We start from the raw sequence: 17,488 nt of genomic DNA on the forward strand, positions 1-17,488 counted from the left end.
CAATTTGCATCAGTCTATGCTTATACAATTATACAACAACTCTCCAAAGTTTAAAGTTTTGCCAAGTGTTATACAGTCACTTTATAAAAATGTAATAATCTAGCTGTGTACAGTCTACAGTAGAAATTATCTGTCCTTGTGTAAATAGCAAAGCATGATGTAATTTTCACTGTGCAATCACACACCAGAACACAGGTGTTCATTTTGAGGTACTTAACTTTTTTTTAAATTAAAATCAAGTGCCTAATATGCAATCTTGGTTAAATTACGTTTCTAAATAATTGAAGTTGCAATATTAGAAAACTACTAGAAGTAGTTTTATGCATATCACATATGTAGAGAAAAAAATTATACAACGCTATTTTGTATTATATACATATTTGATGCATATTATATACAATACCAGTCAAAAGTATTTGAACAGTAAGATTTTTAATGTTTTTAACAGAATTCAGAGTTGAATATTTCTTTTTTTACTCAGCTGTTTTCAACATAATAATAATAATAATAATAATAATAACAACAACAACAATACATGTGTTTTGAGCAGCAAATCAGAATATTAGAATTATTTCAGGTGACGAGTAATGATGCTAAAAATTCAGCTTTGAAATCACTGGAATAAATTACATTTTAAAACACATTCAAATGTAAAACAGTTATTTTAAATACTAAAAATATTTCACAGTTTTACTGTTTTTGCTGTACTTTTGGAAAACAGGTGAGCAAAAGTGACTTCTTTAAAAAACATTAAAAATCTTACTGTTCAAAAACTTTTGACTGATAGTGTACATGTGACCCTGGACCACAAAACCAGTCATAAGGGTACTTTTTTCCATCTGAAAAGTGAGTAAGATTTCCATTGATGTATGGCTGGCTTATTAGGACAATATCTATCTAGATACTGCAACTTGAAAATCTGGAATAATATATATAAATATATATATATATATATATATATATATATATCGATCAAATCGCCTATAAAGTTGTCCAAATGAAGTTCTTAGCAATGCATTTTACTACTCAAAAATTAAGTTTTAATATATTTACAATATGAAATTCACAAAATATCTTAATGTAACATGATCTTAATATCTTAATGATTTTTGGCATAAAAGAAAAATCATTAATTTTGAGCCATACAGTGTATTGTTGGCTATTGCTACAAATATACCCGTCCTACTTATTACTGGTTTTGTGGTGCAGGGTCACACATTCATATATCAGCGTACTTACAGAAAAAGGGGGCTAGGACACGTGTTGGTAACGATCACCTCAGGGTAGGAAAGTATTTTCACCGGTCATTGTAGTAACACGGACGCGTTTCGCCGAACACCACAACTGATTGTGTTTCTATTACACAAATATTCAACGCCTTGAAGAATGACATAAATCGCCTCGAAACTAATGTTTGTAAGTATTACTGAAGTTGCCAGTTTTGGAGACAATGCTGTCAGGTCATTAAAAAACTGACTGGAAACGTAAAAACCGTTCTCAGTCTGGGAAGTGTGAAAATGTATGCTACATGTCGTAAGTCTATTTGCATTAAAGATACTTATGCGTTTTTTAAAATGTGGTTTTCTGTGCTCATATATACTTTTGAAAAGATTGGTTTTAGAAAGTAAACCATAGCCATATTCCAGAATAAAATATGAGTACTATCCTTTATTGAGTGATGTACTTAAATTACCTGAAGATGGCAGCAAATTCCTTCTGTAGTCACTTGTAAAACATTGGTAATACTAAAAAAAAAGGAAAAAAAAAAAAAACATTTTTGTACTTCTGATGTATTAAATCCACTGACGTCATATGTTTTGTCTTGTCAGATAAGTTTTAAGCTTTGATGAGTGATAAAAGGCAGCGAGCGAGAGTCCAGGGCTCCTGGGCCAAACCTCTTCCCAAACCCCAACAGCCAGCCGGTATGACAACTTTACCCTATTATAATACCTGCAGAAGTTAAAAAAAAAAAAAAAACTGAATTTTGTTGACATGTACATATTAACATATTAATATGTATTCCACAACTTGACCTGACCTAAATAACATACAGTGGAAATTAATAAAAGTTTGCAAAGTGATTAAATAAATGATTTGTGTTTTTATGATTTTTACCATAAATGCTTCAATAAATTATTCTTAAGAAGCCTTGTTCATGGCAGCGTCATGGAAATGAGTAAATCATTTAATTATTTTCAAAAATCCATGAGCAGAAGTAATAAACAACTTCAAAAAAAAACAACTTCAAAAAAAAAAAACAAGCAAATAAAATAAAAGCCAAAAAAAAATATATATATATATATGTATATATATATGTGTATATATCTATCTATCTATCTATCTATATATATATATATATATATATATATATATATATGTATATATATATATATATATATATATATGTATATATTTGTCTGATGTTTTTAATGTAAACGATTAAAAAAATTACTTTAAAATCGAATGTAGTAATAACAAATGAACTGAAACATTGTGGAAAATTTAGAAAAAAATAAAAATCTTAAAAAGTCATATAAACCTTGTATAAAAAAATCAAATGTAATGATTAACTAAATTATTTTTTAAACAATTATTACGCAGTAATAATCAATTACTGTCTTACTATTTAAAAGTCATGGGAATCTGTAATAATCTCACTTAGAATAAAAATATAATTTACATTTAGAAATCTTACAGTGACAAACACAGTGTGTTTAATTTCAGCAGTCAAAGAGAGACTGAAATTCATATAAAAAAAATTTTGGTTTAAAATAATATTTTACATGAGCTTTAGAGTGAAAAACGGGTGTAGGCAATGTAGGTGTAGTACATTGTATCAGTGTTTTGTTTTCTAAATGAAGAGTATTTGCTTTTAATGCTTCAGCTCAAGATGTCCGGTCAGTATCAGGTTCATGGAAATGTGGACCACAGTCATTTGAGTTCCATCAGCCAGCTGATGTAAGCACCATTTTTGTAGCTTTTTATAAGCTGTTTTTTTTGGACATTACTCACACCTGAGTGTCTCCAATTTATCCTGTATTTTTTTTCAGCCCATCAGAGAGATTCCCATGGAGAAAGTCATCGAGTGAGTGACTCATTCCCAGGCACTTTCAAGCAATAAAATCTGTTGATTGACACACCGTGTACATCAAGTGTGTTGTTTTCTTCTCTTTCTCAGAAAAGCCGGTGACTATGAGATTAGTCAAGGGCCCACTGGAGTGTCCAGGTAAGAACACTCAGATTTAATGTGGCCTAAACTAAAAAAAAATGCAGGAACATTTCCTGCATTTAAGTGATTATTTACCATTTTTCTGTCCAGACTGAGACTCATACCGGGGTTTCTACAGCAGGAGGAGGCTGACTGGATGTTTAGCAAGCTGCTCGCTGAACTGCCCTGGTCACAAAAGACCAATTATAGGATGATGGGTAGGTTGCATGTTGAGGTACTCTAAACTGAGGGGAAAAATGCGTTTCGACCTCCTAAAATTAACCCTGTAAAGCCTGACATAGAAAACAATATATACACTACCAGTCAAAAGTTTTTTAAATGTTTTTAAAGAAGTCTCTCACCAAGCCTGCATTTACTCGATCCGAATGTACAGCAAAAACAGTAAAATTTTGAAATATTTTTACTATTTAAAATAACTGATTTCTATTTAAATATATTTTAAAATAAGGCTGTCTGGAGTTAAGATGTAGTCCAACCCAAAATTTATGGCTAAACACACACTAAAACACATCCATGATGGAGAAAACGCTCACAAACACACAAACACAGAAATTAAATAGTTAAACTGTTATATTAATGTTCATTAAGCATTACTACACACACACACACACACATTTTGTTGCACATAAGAGATTTGTGTAATAAATGGTAGGTGACAAAATGTTTAGTTCAAGTCTTGTCTTTTTAAGATTTTATACATCATTTTCAGGTTTCGCTGTAATCATAATCTTGTATTACTGTCAAATATGATACATCTGTATAAATGAAGTGTTAAACTTTGACTAAACGTGACTTGAAATGTTATGACAGTGATTTAGTCTATGCATGAATTGAAATTAATTGAAAACAAACCATGAAAACACTGTTCTACTCATTTCAATGAGCCATTAGTGGTCTTCTACTGCCATCTAGTGGTTATAGTTGCAATTTCATGGCATTAAAGACAGATCTATTGTTTTTAAGCTTTATAACTGTTACATTGCCTAGTGCTAGTGTTTGTGAAAATATATGAGCATATTTTTTTTTAGCAATTTGAGGCTAATTGCTATAGAAATGTTGTTTTTTGAAGACTATTTAACTGTTATAGCGCCACCTATGCTCCGCTCTTCATGAAACTTTGCATGCCTGTTTAGCATCATGAAAGGGTGTGTGGATTTAAGATGTTGTCCAACGCAAAATATATGGCTAACACAATAAAACACATCCATGATGGAGAATACAGTCACAAACACACAAACACAGAAATTAAATGATTAAACTGTTATTTTAATGTTCATTAAGCATTACTACACACATAAACACACACACACACACACATTTTGTTGCACATAAGAGATTTGTGTATTAAATGGTAGGTGACAAAATGTTTAGTGCAAGTCTTTTTAAGATTTTATATATCATTTTCAGGTTTCACTGTAATCATAATCTTGTATTATTGTCAAATATGATATATCTGAATAAATGAAGTGTTAAACTTTGACTAAATGTTATTTGAAATTTTATAACAGCGATTTAGTCTATGCATAAATTGAAATTAATTGAAAACAAGCCATTAAAAGCACTGTTGTAGTCTGTTTAATGATGCATTAGTGGTCTTCTACTGCCATCTAATGGTTAAAGTTGCAGTTACATGGCTTTTTAAAGAGAGATGCATTGTTTTAAGTTTATAACTGTAACATTGCCTTTTTTTGCCTTATGTTGATAAAATTGTATGCTTGTTTAGAATCATATGATAATAATTTTACTTAGGTTTGTGAAATTTTCTTTTCTTTTAGGTTTTATAGACTTAGAGTACAGTAGATCATGATCTTATTATTATGTGGCACTGTTTTCGCTGTCTAAATGCAAATGTTCAACATTTTTTTTAATAATTGTTTATCTAGAGAGTCCAGAGAATGTTACTGCAGTGGTTTTATGGATTTTGAGTTTAACACCTAGGACCAGTTTACAGAAGTAGTTTTTTAAAATAAAATAAAATATTTAAAGAACAGTTGGATTGACAACAATGGTCCTAGAGACTAAATTGTTCAGAATGATGAGATCTATCATATGATATCAAGCTGTAGTGTTTGTGTGAATACATTTGCATTTTTTTAGCAGTTTGAGGCTATTAACCATAGACAGCTTGTGTTTTTAAAGCCTTTTTAAATGTTATAGCGCCACCTGTGGTCCGATCTCCATGAAACTTTGCATGCTTGTTAAGAATCATCTGTCACATGTTGTCACCAATTTTCGTAAAGTTTTGAGTTTTTGTTTAGGTTTGATAGGCTTTTGGGTTTATGTCACGGCGCCCCTTTTCTAAATGACCCCATTATAGCTACCCAAAGGACAAAATTCAACATTTTTTTGATAATTATTGATCTAGAGAGTCTGGAGAACTGCGCTGCAGTGGTTTGATCGAGATTGAGTGAAAAACCTAGGACTAGTTCGCAAAAGTGGTTTTTCACATATTTGTGAATAATTAATGAACGGTTTGATTGACAGCAATGGTTCTTGAGGCAAAGTTGCTCAGCATGAGGAGATCTATCAAATGATATGCATATTGTGTGGATATGTGAAACACCACGTGTGTACAGAGGCAAAAAACTCGTTAGCGCCAACTAGTGGCCGATTTGTTTCAAAATTCTTACAGACCTTTAGGGCCATGAGTCGAACATGCCCAGTGAGTTTTGTTCCAATCGGCCTCCGTTAACCTTGTCTAATAGGTGCTCAAACTTCATTGGTCGATGGCGGCCATGTTTTTTGAGATACGTAAATGTTCTCATAGACCCTTATGGCATATTGGACAGAGACACTGCATACCAATTTTCAGGTTGATTGGACTGACGGTTGCGAAGTTATAGCCATTTTTATGTTTTTTCTCTATTATAGCGCCACCAAGTGGTCAAGCTCCGCAATTTTTTGGATTTGACCAAAGGCTGAGCTTTTACATATGTGTTCTGAGTTTGGTGATGATATGTCATTCCGTTCCAAAGTTATAGCCATTTTACTAAAAGGGGCCCCGCCTCTTTTGAACGTTTTGGCGCCCCTTTGCGACCGTGAGTCAAAAGTTTAATTTTTTTTTGATAATTATTGATCTAGGGAGTCTGGAGAACTGTGCTGCAGTGGTTTGATCGAGATTGAGTGAATAACCTAGGACTAGTTCACAAAAGTAGCTTTTTCACATATTTGTGAATATGTAATAAACAACTTGATTGACAGCAATGGTTCTTGAGGCAAAGTTGCTCAGCATGAGGAGATCTATCATATGGTATGAAGTTCTAGTGTTTCTGTGATTATATAATGCATGTTATAGCAATTTAAGGCAATTTACTTTTGAAATTTCGTGTTTTTGAAGCCTTTTTAACTGTCATAGCGCCACCTATGGTCCGATCTCCATGAAATTTTACATGCTTGTTAAGAGTCATCTGACACATGTTTTCTCCAACTTTTGTAAAGTTTTGAGTTTTTGTTTAGGTTTGATAGGCTTTTGGGTATATGTGGCCACGCCCCTTTTCTAAATGACCCTGTTATAGCTACCCAAAGGACAAAATTTCACATTTTTTTGATAATTATTGATCTAGAGAGTCTGGAGAACTGCACTGCAGTGGTTTGATCGAGATTGATCGAAAAACCTAGGACTAGTTCGCAAAAGTAGGTTTTTCACATATTTGTGAATAATTAATGAATGATTTGATTGACAGCAATGGTTCTTGAGGCAAAGTTGTTCAGCATGTGGAGATCTATCAAATGATATGCATATTGTGGTGGATGTGTGAAACACCACGTGAGTGAGGCACGTTAGAGAGGCAAAAAACTCGTTAGCGCCAACTAGTGGCCGATTTCTTTCAAAATTCTTACAGACCTTTAGGGCCATGAGTCGAATATGCCCAGTGAGTTTCGTTCCGATCGGCCTCCGTTAACCTTGTCTAATGGGTGCTCAAACTTCATTGGCCGATGGCGGCCATGTTTTTTTGAGATACGCCAATGTCCTCATAGACACTTGTGCCCCTTTGGTCCAAGAGACTGCATACCAATTTTCAAGTCAATCTGACTAACGGCGGTGTATTTATAGCCAATAATATGTTTTTTCAGGCTTATAGCACCACCAAGTGGCAGAGCTGTGCAATTTTTGTTATTTGACCAAAGATTGAGCTTATACACATGTGTACCGAGTTTGGTGAAGATATCTCATTCCATTCAAAAGTTATAGCCAAATGTAAGAATTTGCTAACGTTAGCATAGAACGTTTTGGCATTCCTATTCGACCGTGAGTCAAAATTTCAACTTTTTTTTGATAATTATTGATATTCACTGTCCAGAGAACATTTCTGCACTGGTTTGGTTCCGATCGGGCGAAAAACTTAGGACTAGTTCGCAAAAGTAGGTTTCGGACATTCGGCCATTTTGCGGAAAAACCGGGCTTCGTACGAAAAATCTGCGCCAGTGCACTTTTGTGCGTATTGACCCAAGGATTGCAACGATGTAAAGTTTTTGAGTCTACGACAAAAAATGTACGAGCTACGGCCAAAAATGTAAAAAAAGTTAGTTTTTTGCGCTGTAGCGCCACCTTTGGGCCGATTGGGCCGGTTCTTTGCGCCTGAGTAGCGAGGAGGACTACTACCTTCTGACCAAGTTTCATTAATGTACTGTAGTCCCAACACAAATGAAGTAAACTTCAGTTTTACATATTTAAGTGAACAAAACACAGTGAAAGTTTTGTTCATTTTAATGAAGTAAACAGGCCAGAAAAACACTATTTTTCAGAAGCATGTGAGCATATGTTGTGTCTTGGTGCCAATGTGGGAAAACAGGTTTGATCTGACCCAAGACCAAACCAGCAGAATAAAAAATAAGCATGTTTTTACGCACACATGATGACATTTTGCGTCTGTGACCACTCACACGTGTTCACAAAGTGCTCTTCCCACAATGACTCACATTTTCCAGTCCTTCTTCATCAGTAAATTGGCAGGAGTGCCACTGCTTTCAGTTCCCTAATCTGTTTACCTTCTCCAGGACCGACATCATTTGAAAAAGTCCCAAATATACCAAATGTTTAAACATTTGCTTTGGACCAAGATTTGTTCACGTTTGACTCTGACTGATCGAGATCGTTTTGACAAATATATTCTGGTTCCATGAGCTTTCAGCCCTTATTTGGTCCACTGTAAAATCAAGGCAGTTCGTGGAAGAAAGATGTCCTTTTAGTTTTTTAAAAATTTAGAGGTATGATTTCACACCTTCCAGATTATAAAACCGGTGAAAAAATCTGATTGAGATTAGGATAGTAAATAACCACGCAGAACACTCTAGAAACCACATAGCAACATGCTTCAGAATTTATTTGTTTCTTTTTTTATTTTTTTAATAAATTAAAATGAAATGTGAAAATGAATGTGTATTACTTCAATATTACTTGCTGTGGAAATTAACAGGCGGTTTTTTTTTTTTTTTGTCTTCCATTTTTCCATTTTTTTAATTAATGGGTATCTGTCGATATTGGATATTTAATTTATTTTAAAATTAATATTTAAAAATGCTAATAATCTGACAGCTTTTAAATGTATATACTGGATATTTAATTTAACTTAACTGTTGTAGAATTTTATTTCAATTTTCATTTATTAAATTTTTTTTAATGTCTGCCATTTATCCTTTTTTTAATTTATTGGTATCTGTCAATATTGGATATTTAATTTAATATATTTCTTGTAAAATTAATCTTTAAAAATGCTAATAACTTTTAAAAAAAATTCAGGATACTTAATTTAATATAATCAGATTTTTAATATATATTGGATATTTAATTTAACTCTATTGTAGCATTTTATTTCAATTTTCATTTATTAAATTTTTTTTAATGTCTTCCATTCATCCATTTTTAAATACGCCATTTTTTTTAAAATGATTTACGCAAGTTTTTACAGTGTCTGATATCAGGATGGTATATTTGATGGTGTTGATTCTGTTGTAATCGCTATCAAATATGGCGTTTTGTATGTAAATAATTGTAAATAATTCTGAATTGTAAATAATTTTAAATGTAAATAATTCTGACCGTCTTAGCTTGCCATAGTGCAGCGTTGTATAGCCTTATAACCAATAAAACGCGTTTCTGTTGAACTTAGGAATGCATTGGCCAATCAGAGGTGCTTACATTAGTTAGCGCTGAAAATGGGCCAATCAGAGGCGTGCACATCAAAAACAACAGTGCATACACATTATAAATAAAAGATGAATTTCATAGCTTCAGTGATTAGAACTTGTGTTAGACTTGGCTAACGTCATGTGAAGCCAGAATGTGACGTGCCCAAAACTAAACAAAAACATTTATATTGTTTTCTATATCATCATTACAATATAAAGAAAAATAATCTACAAATATGATTATTGTCGTAATATTGCAGCCCTATGAATTCCTATTTTGTATGTATATAATTTAGATAATTTTTAAAAAGTGTATTGTTATTGAAAACAATAAAGTTTTTTCATGCTCAGTGTGTTTTGCATTTCAGGTGATGCATATGATGAACCCAGACTCACTTGTTGGTATGGAGAGCTGCCGTATACATATTCACGCTCCACTATGGAGGCCAACGCTCAGGTACATCACTGTTGCATACTGCAAGTGAGCAAGCAACAATGACATCTATCAATGTTTAAAGTAAAGCATGTTTTTCCATATATTCCTCTTATTACAGTGGCATCCAGTACTTAACACTTTACGTCTGGCTGTTGAGGAGAAGAGCGGCCACACATTTAACTCATTGCTGTGTAACCTGTACCGGGACGGTAAGGACAGCATTGGCTGGCACAGTGACAGCGAGCCATCATTAGGACCTCAGCCCATCATCGCCTCTCTGAGTCTGGGCGACACTAGAGTGTTCAGTCTCCGAAAGCAGCCACTTTCTGTGAGTCTGCCAGTGTATTAATGTTTTATTTCCTGTCACAGTCATGCTAGGGTTTAAGTTATGGGAATTACTGTGTTTGTCCCAGGAATAGACAATATGTTAGGGCTGCGATTAATCGTGATAAAATCAGAATGCAGATTATAGTTGGCAGCTCTTCAGACGAGCACAGCATTTCTGGAGCTTTAAAAAAGTTTCATGTTTTGGCAGTCACAATTTTTATCAGAAAAATCACAATTAGATTTTTTTTCCCCCAAATTGTGAAGTTCAACACTATATTGGTATATTGGCCGATGTTGGAATTTTAATTCATCGATATTGAATATTAAACTTAGCAATTTAACAACTTTTAAACATAATGTTTGAATATTTAATTTAATATAATTAAATATTTAATATATATTGCATATTTAATTTAATACAGTTTTATTTTAGCATTGAATTTTTATTTTTTAATTATGTAATAAAAAATGTAATTTATATTATGTATCCATTTTTTTAATATATTGATATCTGTCGATATTTAATTTTATATATTTCTTGTAAAAAAATGTTTTAAATGCTAATAATTGTTAAATGTAACTTTTAAATGTAGTCTTCGGATATTTAATTTAATGTAATCAGATATTTAATATATATTGGATATTTTAATTTAATTTAGTTATATTGTAGCATTTAATTTCAGTTTTTATTTATTAAAAAATTTAATGTCTGCCATTTACCCTTTTTTTTTTTTTTTTTAATTTATTGGCATCTGTAGACATTGGACATTTAATTTTATGTTTAAATTAATCTTTAAAAATGCCAATAATTGAACAACTTTTAAATGCAGTGTTGGAATATTTAATTTAATACAATCAGATATTTAATATTTATTAAGTATTTCATTTAATTTATTTCTATTGTAGCATTAAATTTTCATTTATTAAAAAATGTCATTTATGCCATTTGTCCAGTTTTTCTTTTCTCGGTGTCTGTCAATATTGAATATTTGATTTAATATATTTCTTGTAAAATTTATCTTTAAAAAGATGAATAATTTAACAACTTAATGAAATAATGAATAATGAAATTAAATTAAACATCCTATATATATATATATATATATATATATTAGGGCTGTCAACGATTAATCGCGATTAATCGCATACAAAATAAAAGTTTAAGTTTGCCTAATATATGTGTGTGTACTGTGTGCAATTATTATGTATATATAAATACACACAAATTAATGTGTATATATATGAGAAATATGTTATTAATATACAAAATAATTTTATTTATATACAATATCAAATTATAAAAATTCTAATAAATATATATGCTTGAAAATATTTCTTAAATATATACATGAATGTGTTTGTATTTATATATACATAATAATTACACACAGTACACACACATATATTAGGCAAACGTAAACTTTTTTTTTTGTCGTGATTAATCGTTGACAGCCCTAATTATATATATATAATGTGTATATAATATAATATGTGTGTATATAGCCCTATATATATATAAATATAATGTGTATATATATATAATATGTGTGTATATATATATATATATATATATATATATATACATTATATATAATGTGTATATATATATATATGTGTGTGTGTGTGTGTATATATATATATATATATATATATATATATTATTTATATTTATATATAGGATGTTTAATTTAATTTCATTATATTGTTGCATTTTATTACAATTTTTCATTTATTACAAATTTTAATGTCTGCCATTTATCGTTTTTTTTATTTATTGATATCTATATTTCTTGTATAACTAATCTTTCAAAATGCTAATAATTTAACAGCTTTTAAATGTAGCATTCAGATATTTAATATAATCAGTTATATTAAATAACTGATTATATTAAACATCTGAATGCTACATTTAAAAGGATATTGGATATATGATATTTAATTTAATTTAATTCTGTTGTAGCATTTAATTTTCATGTTCATTTATTAAAAATGTAAATGTCTGCCATCTATCCAGTTTTCTTATTATCCCGTTGTAGTATTTTTTTTTAATGTATTAATATCTGCCGATAATGAATATTTAATTTAATATATTTCAAGTAAAATTAATCTAATTTTATAATTAATAATTTAATAACTTTTAAATGTAATGTTATACATATATATATATATATTTATTTATTTATTTATTTATATTTTGGATATTTAATAATAATATTTAATTTTATTCTATTGTAGCATTTAATTGGAATTTTCAATTATTCCATTTTTTTAAATCTCTGCCATTTATCCATTTTTTAATTGTAATTTATCAATATATGTGCAAATTGGATTTTTAATTTTAATATATTTCTAGTAAAGTTATTCTTTAAAAACGCTAGTAATTTAATGTAATGTATGGATATTTAATTTAACTTAATTCTATTGTAGCTTTAATTTAAATTTTTATATATTAAAAAAAATGTCTTGTGTGCAGTTTATCCTTTTTTTAGATTTATCTATGTCTATCGATATTGGATATTTAATTTTAATATATTTCTATTAACATTAATATTTGAAAAATGCTGGTAATTTAACAACTTTTAAATGTAATGTCAGGATATTTAATTTAATATGATCAGATATTTAATATATATTGGATATTTAATTTAACTTAATTCTGTTGTAGCATTAAATTTTAATTTTCAATTATTAATGTCGTTTAATGTCTGCCATTTATCCTTTTTTTTTTTAATTTTATATATATTTATATATTTCATATATATATATATATATATATATATATATATATATATATATATATATATGATCCCTTAATTTAATTCTATTGTAGCATTTAATTTCAGTTTTCATTTATTAAAAATTTTAATGTCGTTCATCCAGTTTTGGCCGTAACATGAACATAATTATTTTAATATTGCCGCATCCTTAGTTTTATAAATTGCAAATGTTAATGCTTTTACAAGAATCCTGATTATTATGTTGATGAAAGTTTCTGGAACTGTGTTTTGCTGTCTTTTTTTAACCTTTTTAGCCCTTAGAATTAATCAGGCTGAACTCTCTTCTGAACTCTGCGTACCCTGATAATGTTTACATGACGTGTCTACTTTCTGCTTTGAAGTGAAAAATATTAGTAAAACAATCTTCAGAGCTTTTTTTCAACAGGTGCTGAAATGTTGCGTCTACTTAAGCTTGTTTGAAGAGTCAAACAAAGTTGAATTAGTGGTCATGGTAGATTGTGTGTATGCGTTTCAGGAAGACAAAGGAGACTACACCTATGTGGAGCGTATACGCATCCCGCTGACCCACGGGACCCTCCTGCTCATGGAAGGCTGTACGCAGGCGGACTGGCAGGTACGTCACTTTTATCTGCTCTGAAGTAAGAGTTCAGTGTTATTTTGGATTGTGTAGTAAACAGTCCTTCTGAAAATCATTTTGTCTGATTCGCAAGAACTTTTAACAGTGTGTATCTTCAACATTCAGTGTGACTCACTAAGAACTGGCAGGAGCTCTTGTTTAGTCTAATGTGAGCGGTTAAGCTCCCAGTTAATAGCAGTCTTCTGAACACTCATGATAAGCCAGACTGTGAAGAAAGGCTGAAAATGGCTAAATCGAAGTGGAAGGGTGGAGCCGGTGTTCCTTTGTTTTGGCTCGAGTATGTTCCGGAAAACTGATCACACATGGTAGAGATGATCTGGAACGGTCACGCTGTTCGCCATCCAGAGAGCGCTCAGTGCAGACGTTGTTTTCTGCTGATGTGAAACAGTGTGAAGGGGGAAAGTGAACGTGTTTCTTCACAGCAAACTGAAGCAGACAGGGTTTCCGAGAAGGACTTTGCAAAACATTGCACGTAATGCACTACACACAATGTGAAGAATTCACAAAACATATGATTTTTCAGAGAGAAACCTGCATCTTACTCACTGTGTATCTCAGTATTTAATAGTCTATTCACTATGTGCACTATGTCATATACAGTTGCATCTCAATGAATTAAAATGTGGAAAATTAATTTATTACAGTAATTCAACTCAAATTGTGAAACTCGTGTATTAATAAATTCAAAGCACACAGAGTTAAGTAGATTAAGTCTTTGGTTCTTTTAATTGTGATGATTTTGGCTCACATTTAACAAAAAAACACCAATTCATCTCAACTAATTAGAATGTGGTGACATGCCGATCAGCTAATCAACTCAAAACACCTGCAAAGGTTTCCTGAGCCTTCAAAATAGCAACGCTTTTCATTTAAATTAAGTCATTATAGTCACTCAAACAAAAAGTCAAAGTCAGTGCAAACACACCTGTATTAAATATGATAGTAATGACTTATAGTAGTAATGATAGAATAATAATTTGGTTATGTTTTTTTATTTTAGATTATATATATATATATATATATATATATATATATATACAGTAGTCAACATTTGAAGTGGATCAAAACCTTGACCCTCAAAGTTGTCCTAAAACCAAAATACCCGTTCTTGCCTTAGGATAACTTTGAAGTTTTTTGATCCAATTCAAATGTAAAGTTATCTTTATTTCATTTCATTTGTATTTAATTTTTTTTGTAATTTAAATGTAGTTTTTTGTTTGTTTGTTTTTACACTTTTGTGCATTTTTGTAATTTCATTTAAAAGTGTTTTATTGTTTAAGTTTTAGTACATTTTGTAATTTTGTAAAATAACCGTGTTAAATCAAATTAAACAGGATCGTTTTACATATTTATACTTTAACAGTTTTATTTAGCACTTTTGTATTTTCATTGAACAGGTTATTTTACTTTTTAATTTAATTTAATTTATTTCTAGTAAAAACAAGCTTTAAAAATGCTAATTTCACAACTTTTAAATGTAGTGATAGAATATTTAATTTAACATAATCAGATATTTAATATATATTGGATATTTAATTTAATTCTGTTGTAGCATTTAATTTTAATTTTCATTTGTTAAAAATTTTAATCTCATCCAATTACCACGTTTTTAATTTAATTATCTGTCGATATTTGATATTTCATTGAAATATATCGGATAAAATAAGCGGATGTTTAAAATATATCTCATAATTTAATTATTTTGTTGCATTTAATATCATTTTTTTATTTATCGAAATCTGTCAATATTGGATATTTAATTTAATACATATTTTACATTTTCGTAATTTCGGTCTTATTTTGCATATTTGTACATTTTGTAGTTTCATTTATCAGGTTATTTTACTTTTTATTTAATTTAACTTTTTTTAATTGTGTATGGGTGTTTGTAATTTTGTTTAACTGGTTTTGTTTACATCTTGTAATTTATTTATTTCTTCTCACATTTTTGAAAGTGCATTTAACATGGTTATTTTACATTTTTGTCATTTAATTTAAGAGGGTCATTTAGCAATTATTTACACTTCTGTAAGTGCATTTCAAACACCTGCTGGAAGTTATTTTTTTCAGTTTAAGAGTTGTTTTTGGATTCCGACTCCAAGACGAACCGCAGGCCTTCGGTGAGGCACAAAGAACGAAGAAAGGTCAAGAACATTTTATGGCGACATCTGAAAACTGTTTAAAAAAGGTCACTCGCGAATTGCGCCAAAAAGCTTTCAGGCGATCTTATTAGGTTGCCATAACTCACATTGACCTGTCAAAATAAAGCTAACTAAACCCACATGTATGGCTGTTCGCAGTTACCTTTAAAATATGCGCAAAATATTTATAGACTTTACAAGCTGTTACATAACAGTCAAAAGAACAGGGACACCAATTCAACATTGTAACGGTGTATGTAAACATACAGCTTTTGCTTAGTCAAGCTCCATTCTTTATCATCTGTCTGTTCAAATGTACACATACAAATGTACAATGTGTAATCGTATATTTGAGTTATACACAGCATTCATCACCGCTGTCCGATTAACCTCCTTTAACTTGCTCCAGTGGTTACATTGCCTTGTTGTGAGTGTGTTTTAACATTATTAATGTTTTTTAAATAGCACCAGGTGGCAAAGGAGTACCATGACCGCGGGCCGAGGATAAACCTCACGTTCCGCACCATATACCCAGAGCCGGAGCGTCCCAGCGGGAGATTTGTGAGATGATCGCTGGGAAAAGAAAAGAAGAGACCGCAGGTTTAAAGAGATCTGGAGAGGTCGGTCTCATTCTAAAGAGCACCACTGTTGAGTTGAATTATTTATTTACGTTTGAAAGTTCACTTTTGATTAAAGACCCTGAACAATGATAAGCTTGTCTGGCTATGACAGCATTTTTGTTTACATAAGTGATTATTTTCTCACAGCAATTGTTCACAATTGCTTATGTTATAAGAAAAGTTTATTGGTATTACTAATTTACGATGTTTGGAGAACATACGTCAAAAAAGCAGTGCCAAGTGGCCCATATATCAGTTACGGTGCCCCAAAGGCTCTTTTTCTAGGTAAATTGCTGTTTAAATATTACATGTTGTGCAATTTTTCATTTATAGCCTGTGGTGAATAAACCCGAATTACAAACATTTGTTCAGTATCTTTATGGGGTTGGTTACACTGGCGTTCAAATGTTTAGAGTCTGCTTTATTTAATTAAACATACGTTAGAAGCAGTATATTATTGTGAAATATTATTCAGTTTAAAATAAAGATTTCTGTTTGAATATATTTAAAAATGGAATTCATTCCTTTGATAGCAAAGCTGAATTTTCAGCATCATTACTCCAGTTTTCAGTGTCACATGATCCTTTACAAATCATCCTAATATGCTTTTTGATGTTTAAAGTGCCCCTATTATGCCATTTTTAAGGTTAATATTGTTTTGAGAGTCTCCTACAATAGGCTTACATGCATGCAAGGTCAAACAATGCTTTCGTTTTCTGAAAACATGCGTTTAGTATCATCTCATTTTCCAGCGATTCTTGAACGATTCGTTTGAAGCAGTTCAAAGATTCAGTCTCTTTAAACCCCGCCTTACTGTGAGCCTGCTCGCTCTGATTGGTCAGATGGTCCAGTCTATTGTGATTGGTCTACCGCATACAGCGTGTGTCAGAAATATCCCCAAGTGGTGCTTGGTAGAAAATGTAAACATCTATTATTTATCATACTTACAGTTTGAGATTTACTGGAGCCAGCTGGTCCAACTAAACTGGGTGCTGAGCCATCTTTCAAGAGCAAGCGTTTTGTGAATCCCACGTTGAACTCCCCGAGATTAGAGAAGCAGTTGTCAGTAAAATGACGTGTTTGAAGGGGGGTCAAGTTGTTCATGGCCCACCAACAAAGAACATAGGCGGACATTATGCAGATGTGTTACCCCTTGACGGGGATTTAAATTACTAACGACTTTCTTTTGGGAGACAGTAACTGTATTTATCGTGCACTTTCGGCTTTGCAA

The 17,488-nt window shown here is 31.1% G+C and overlaps 1 protein-coding gene across 1 annotated transcript; it reads left to right on the forward strand.

Annotated features, from left to right (window-relative positions):
* Window positions 1–1,289: 1,289 nt before the first annotated feature.
* On the forward strand, window positions 1,290–17,025 carry alkbh3 (alkB homolog 3, alpha-ketoglutarate dependent dioxygenase). Its single transcript, XM_051099781.1, has 10 exons — window positions 1,290–1,416; window positions 1,830–1,922; window positions 2,885–2,958; window positions 3,051–3,085; window positions 3,179–3,226; window positions 3,320–3,426; window positions 9,727–9,815; window positions 9,913–10,122; window positions 13,374–13,472; window positions 16,103–17,025. Exons 2-10 carry the CDS (start codon window positions 1,847–1,849, stop codon window positions 16,205–16,207), a joined length of 843 nt encoding a protein of 280 aa, XP_050955738.1. The 5' UTR covers window positions 1,290–1,416; window positions 1,830–1,846; the 3' UTR covers window positions 16,208–17,025.
* Window positions 17,026–17,488: the final 463 nt, after the last annotated feature.

This window comes from Labeo rohita, chromosome 25 (assembly GCF_022985175.1).
Source record: "Labeo rohita strain BAU-BD-2019 chromosome 25, IGBB_LRoh.1.0, whole genome shotgun sequence".
Lineage (NCBI taxonomy): Eukaryota > Metazoa > Chordata > Actinopteri > Cypriniformes > Cyprinidae > Labeo > Labeo rohita.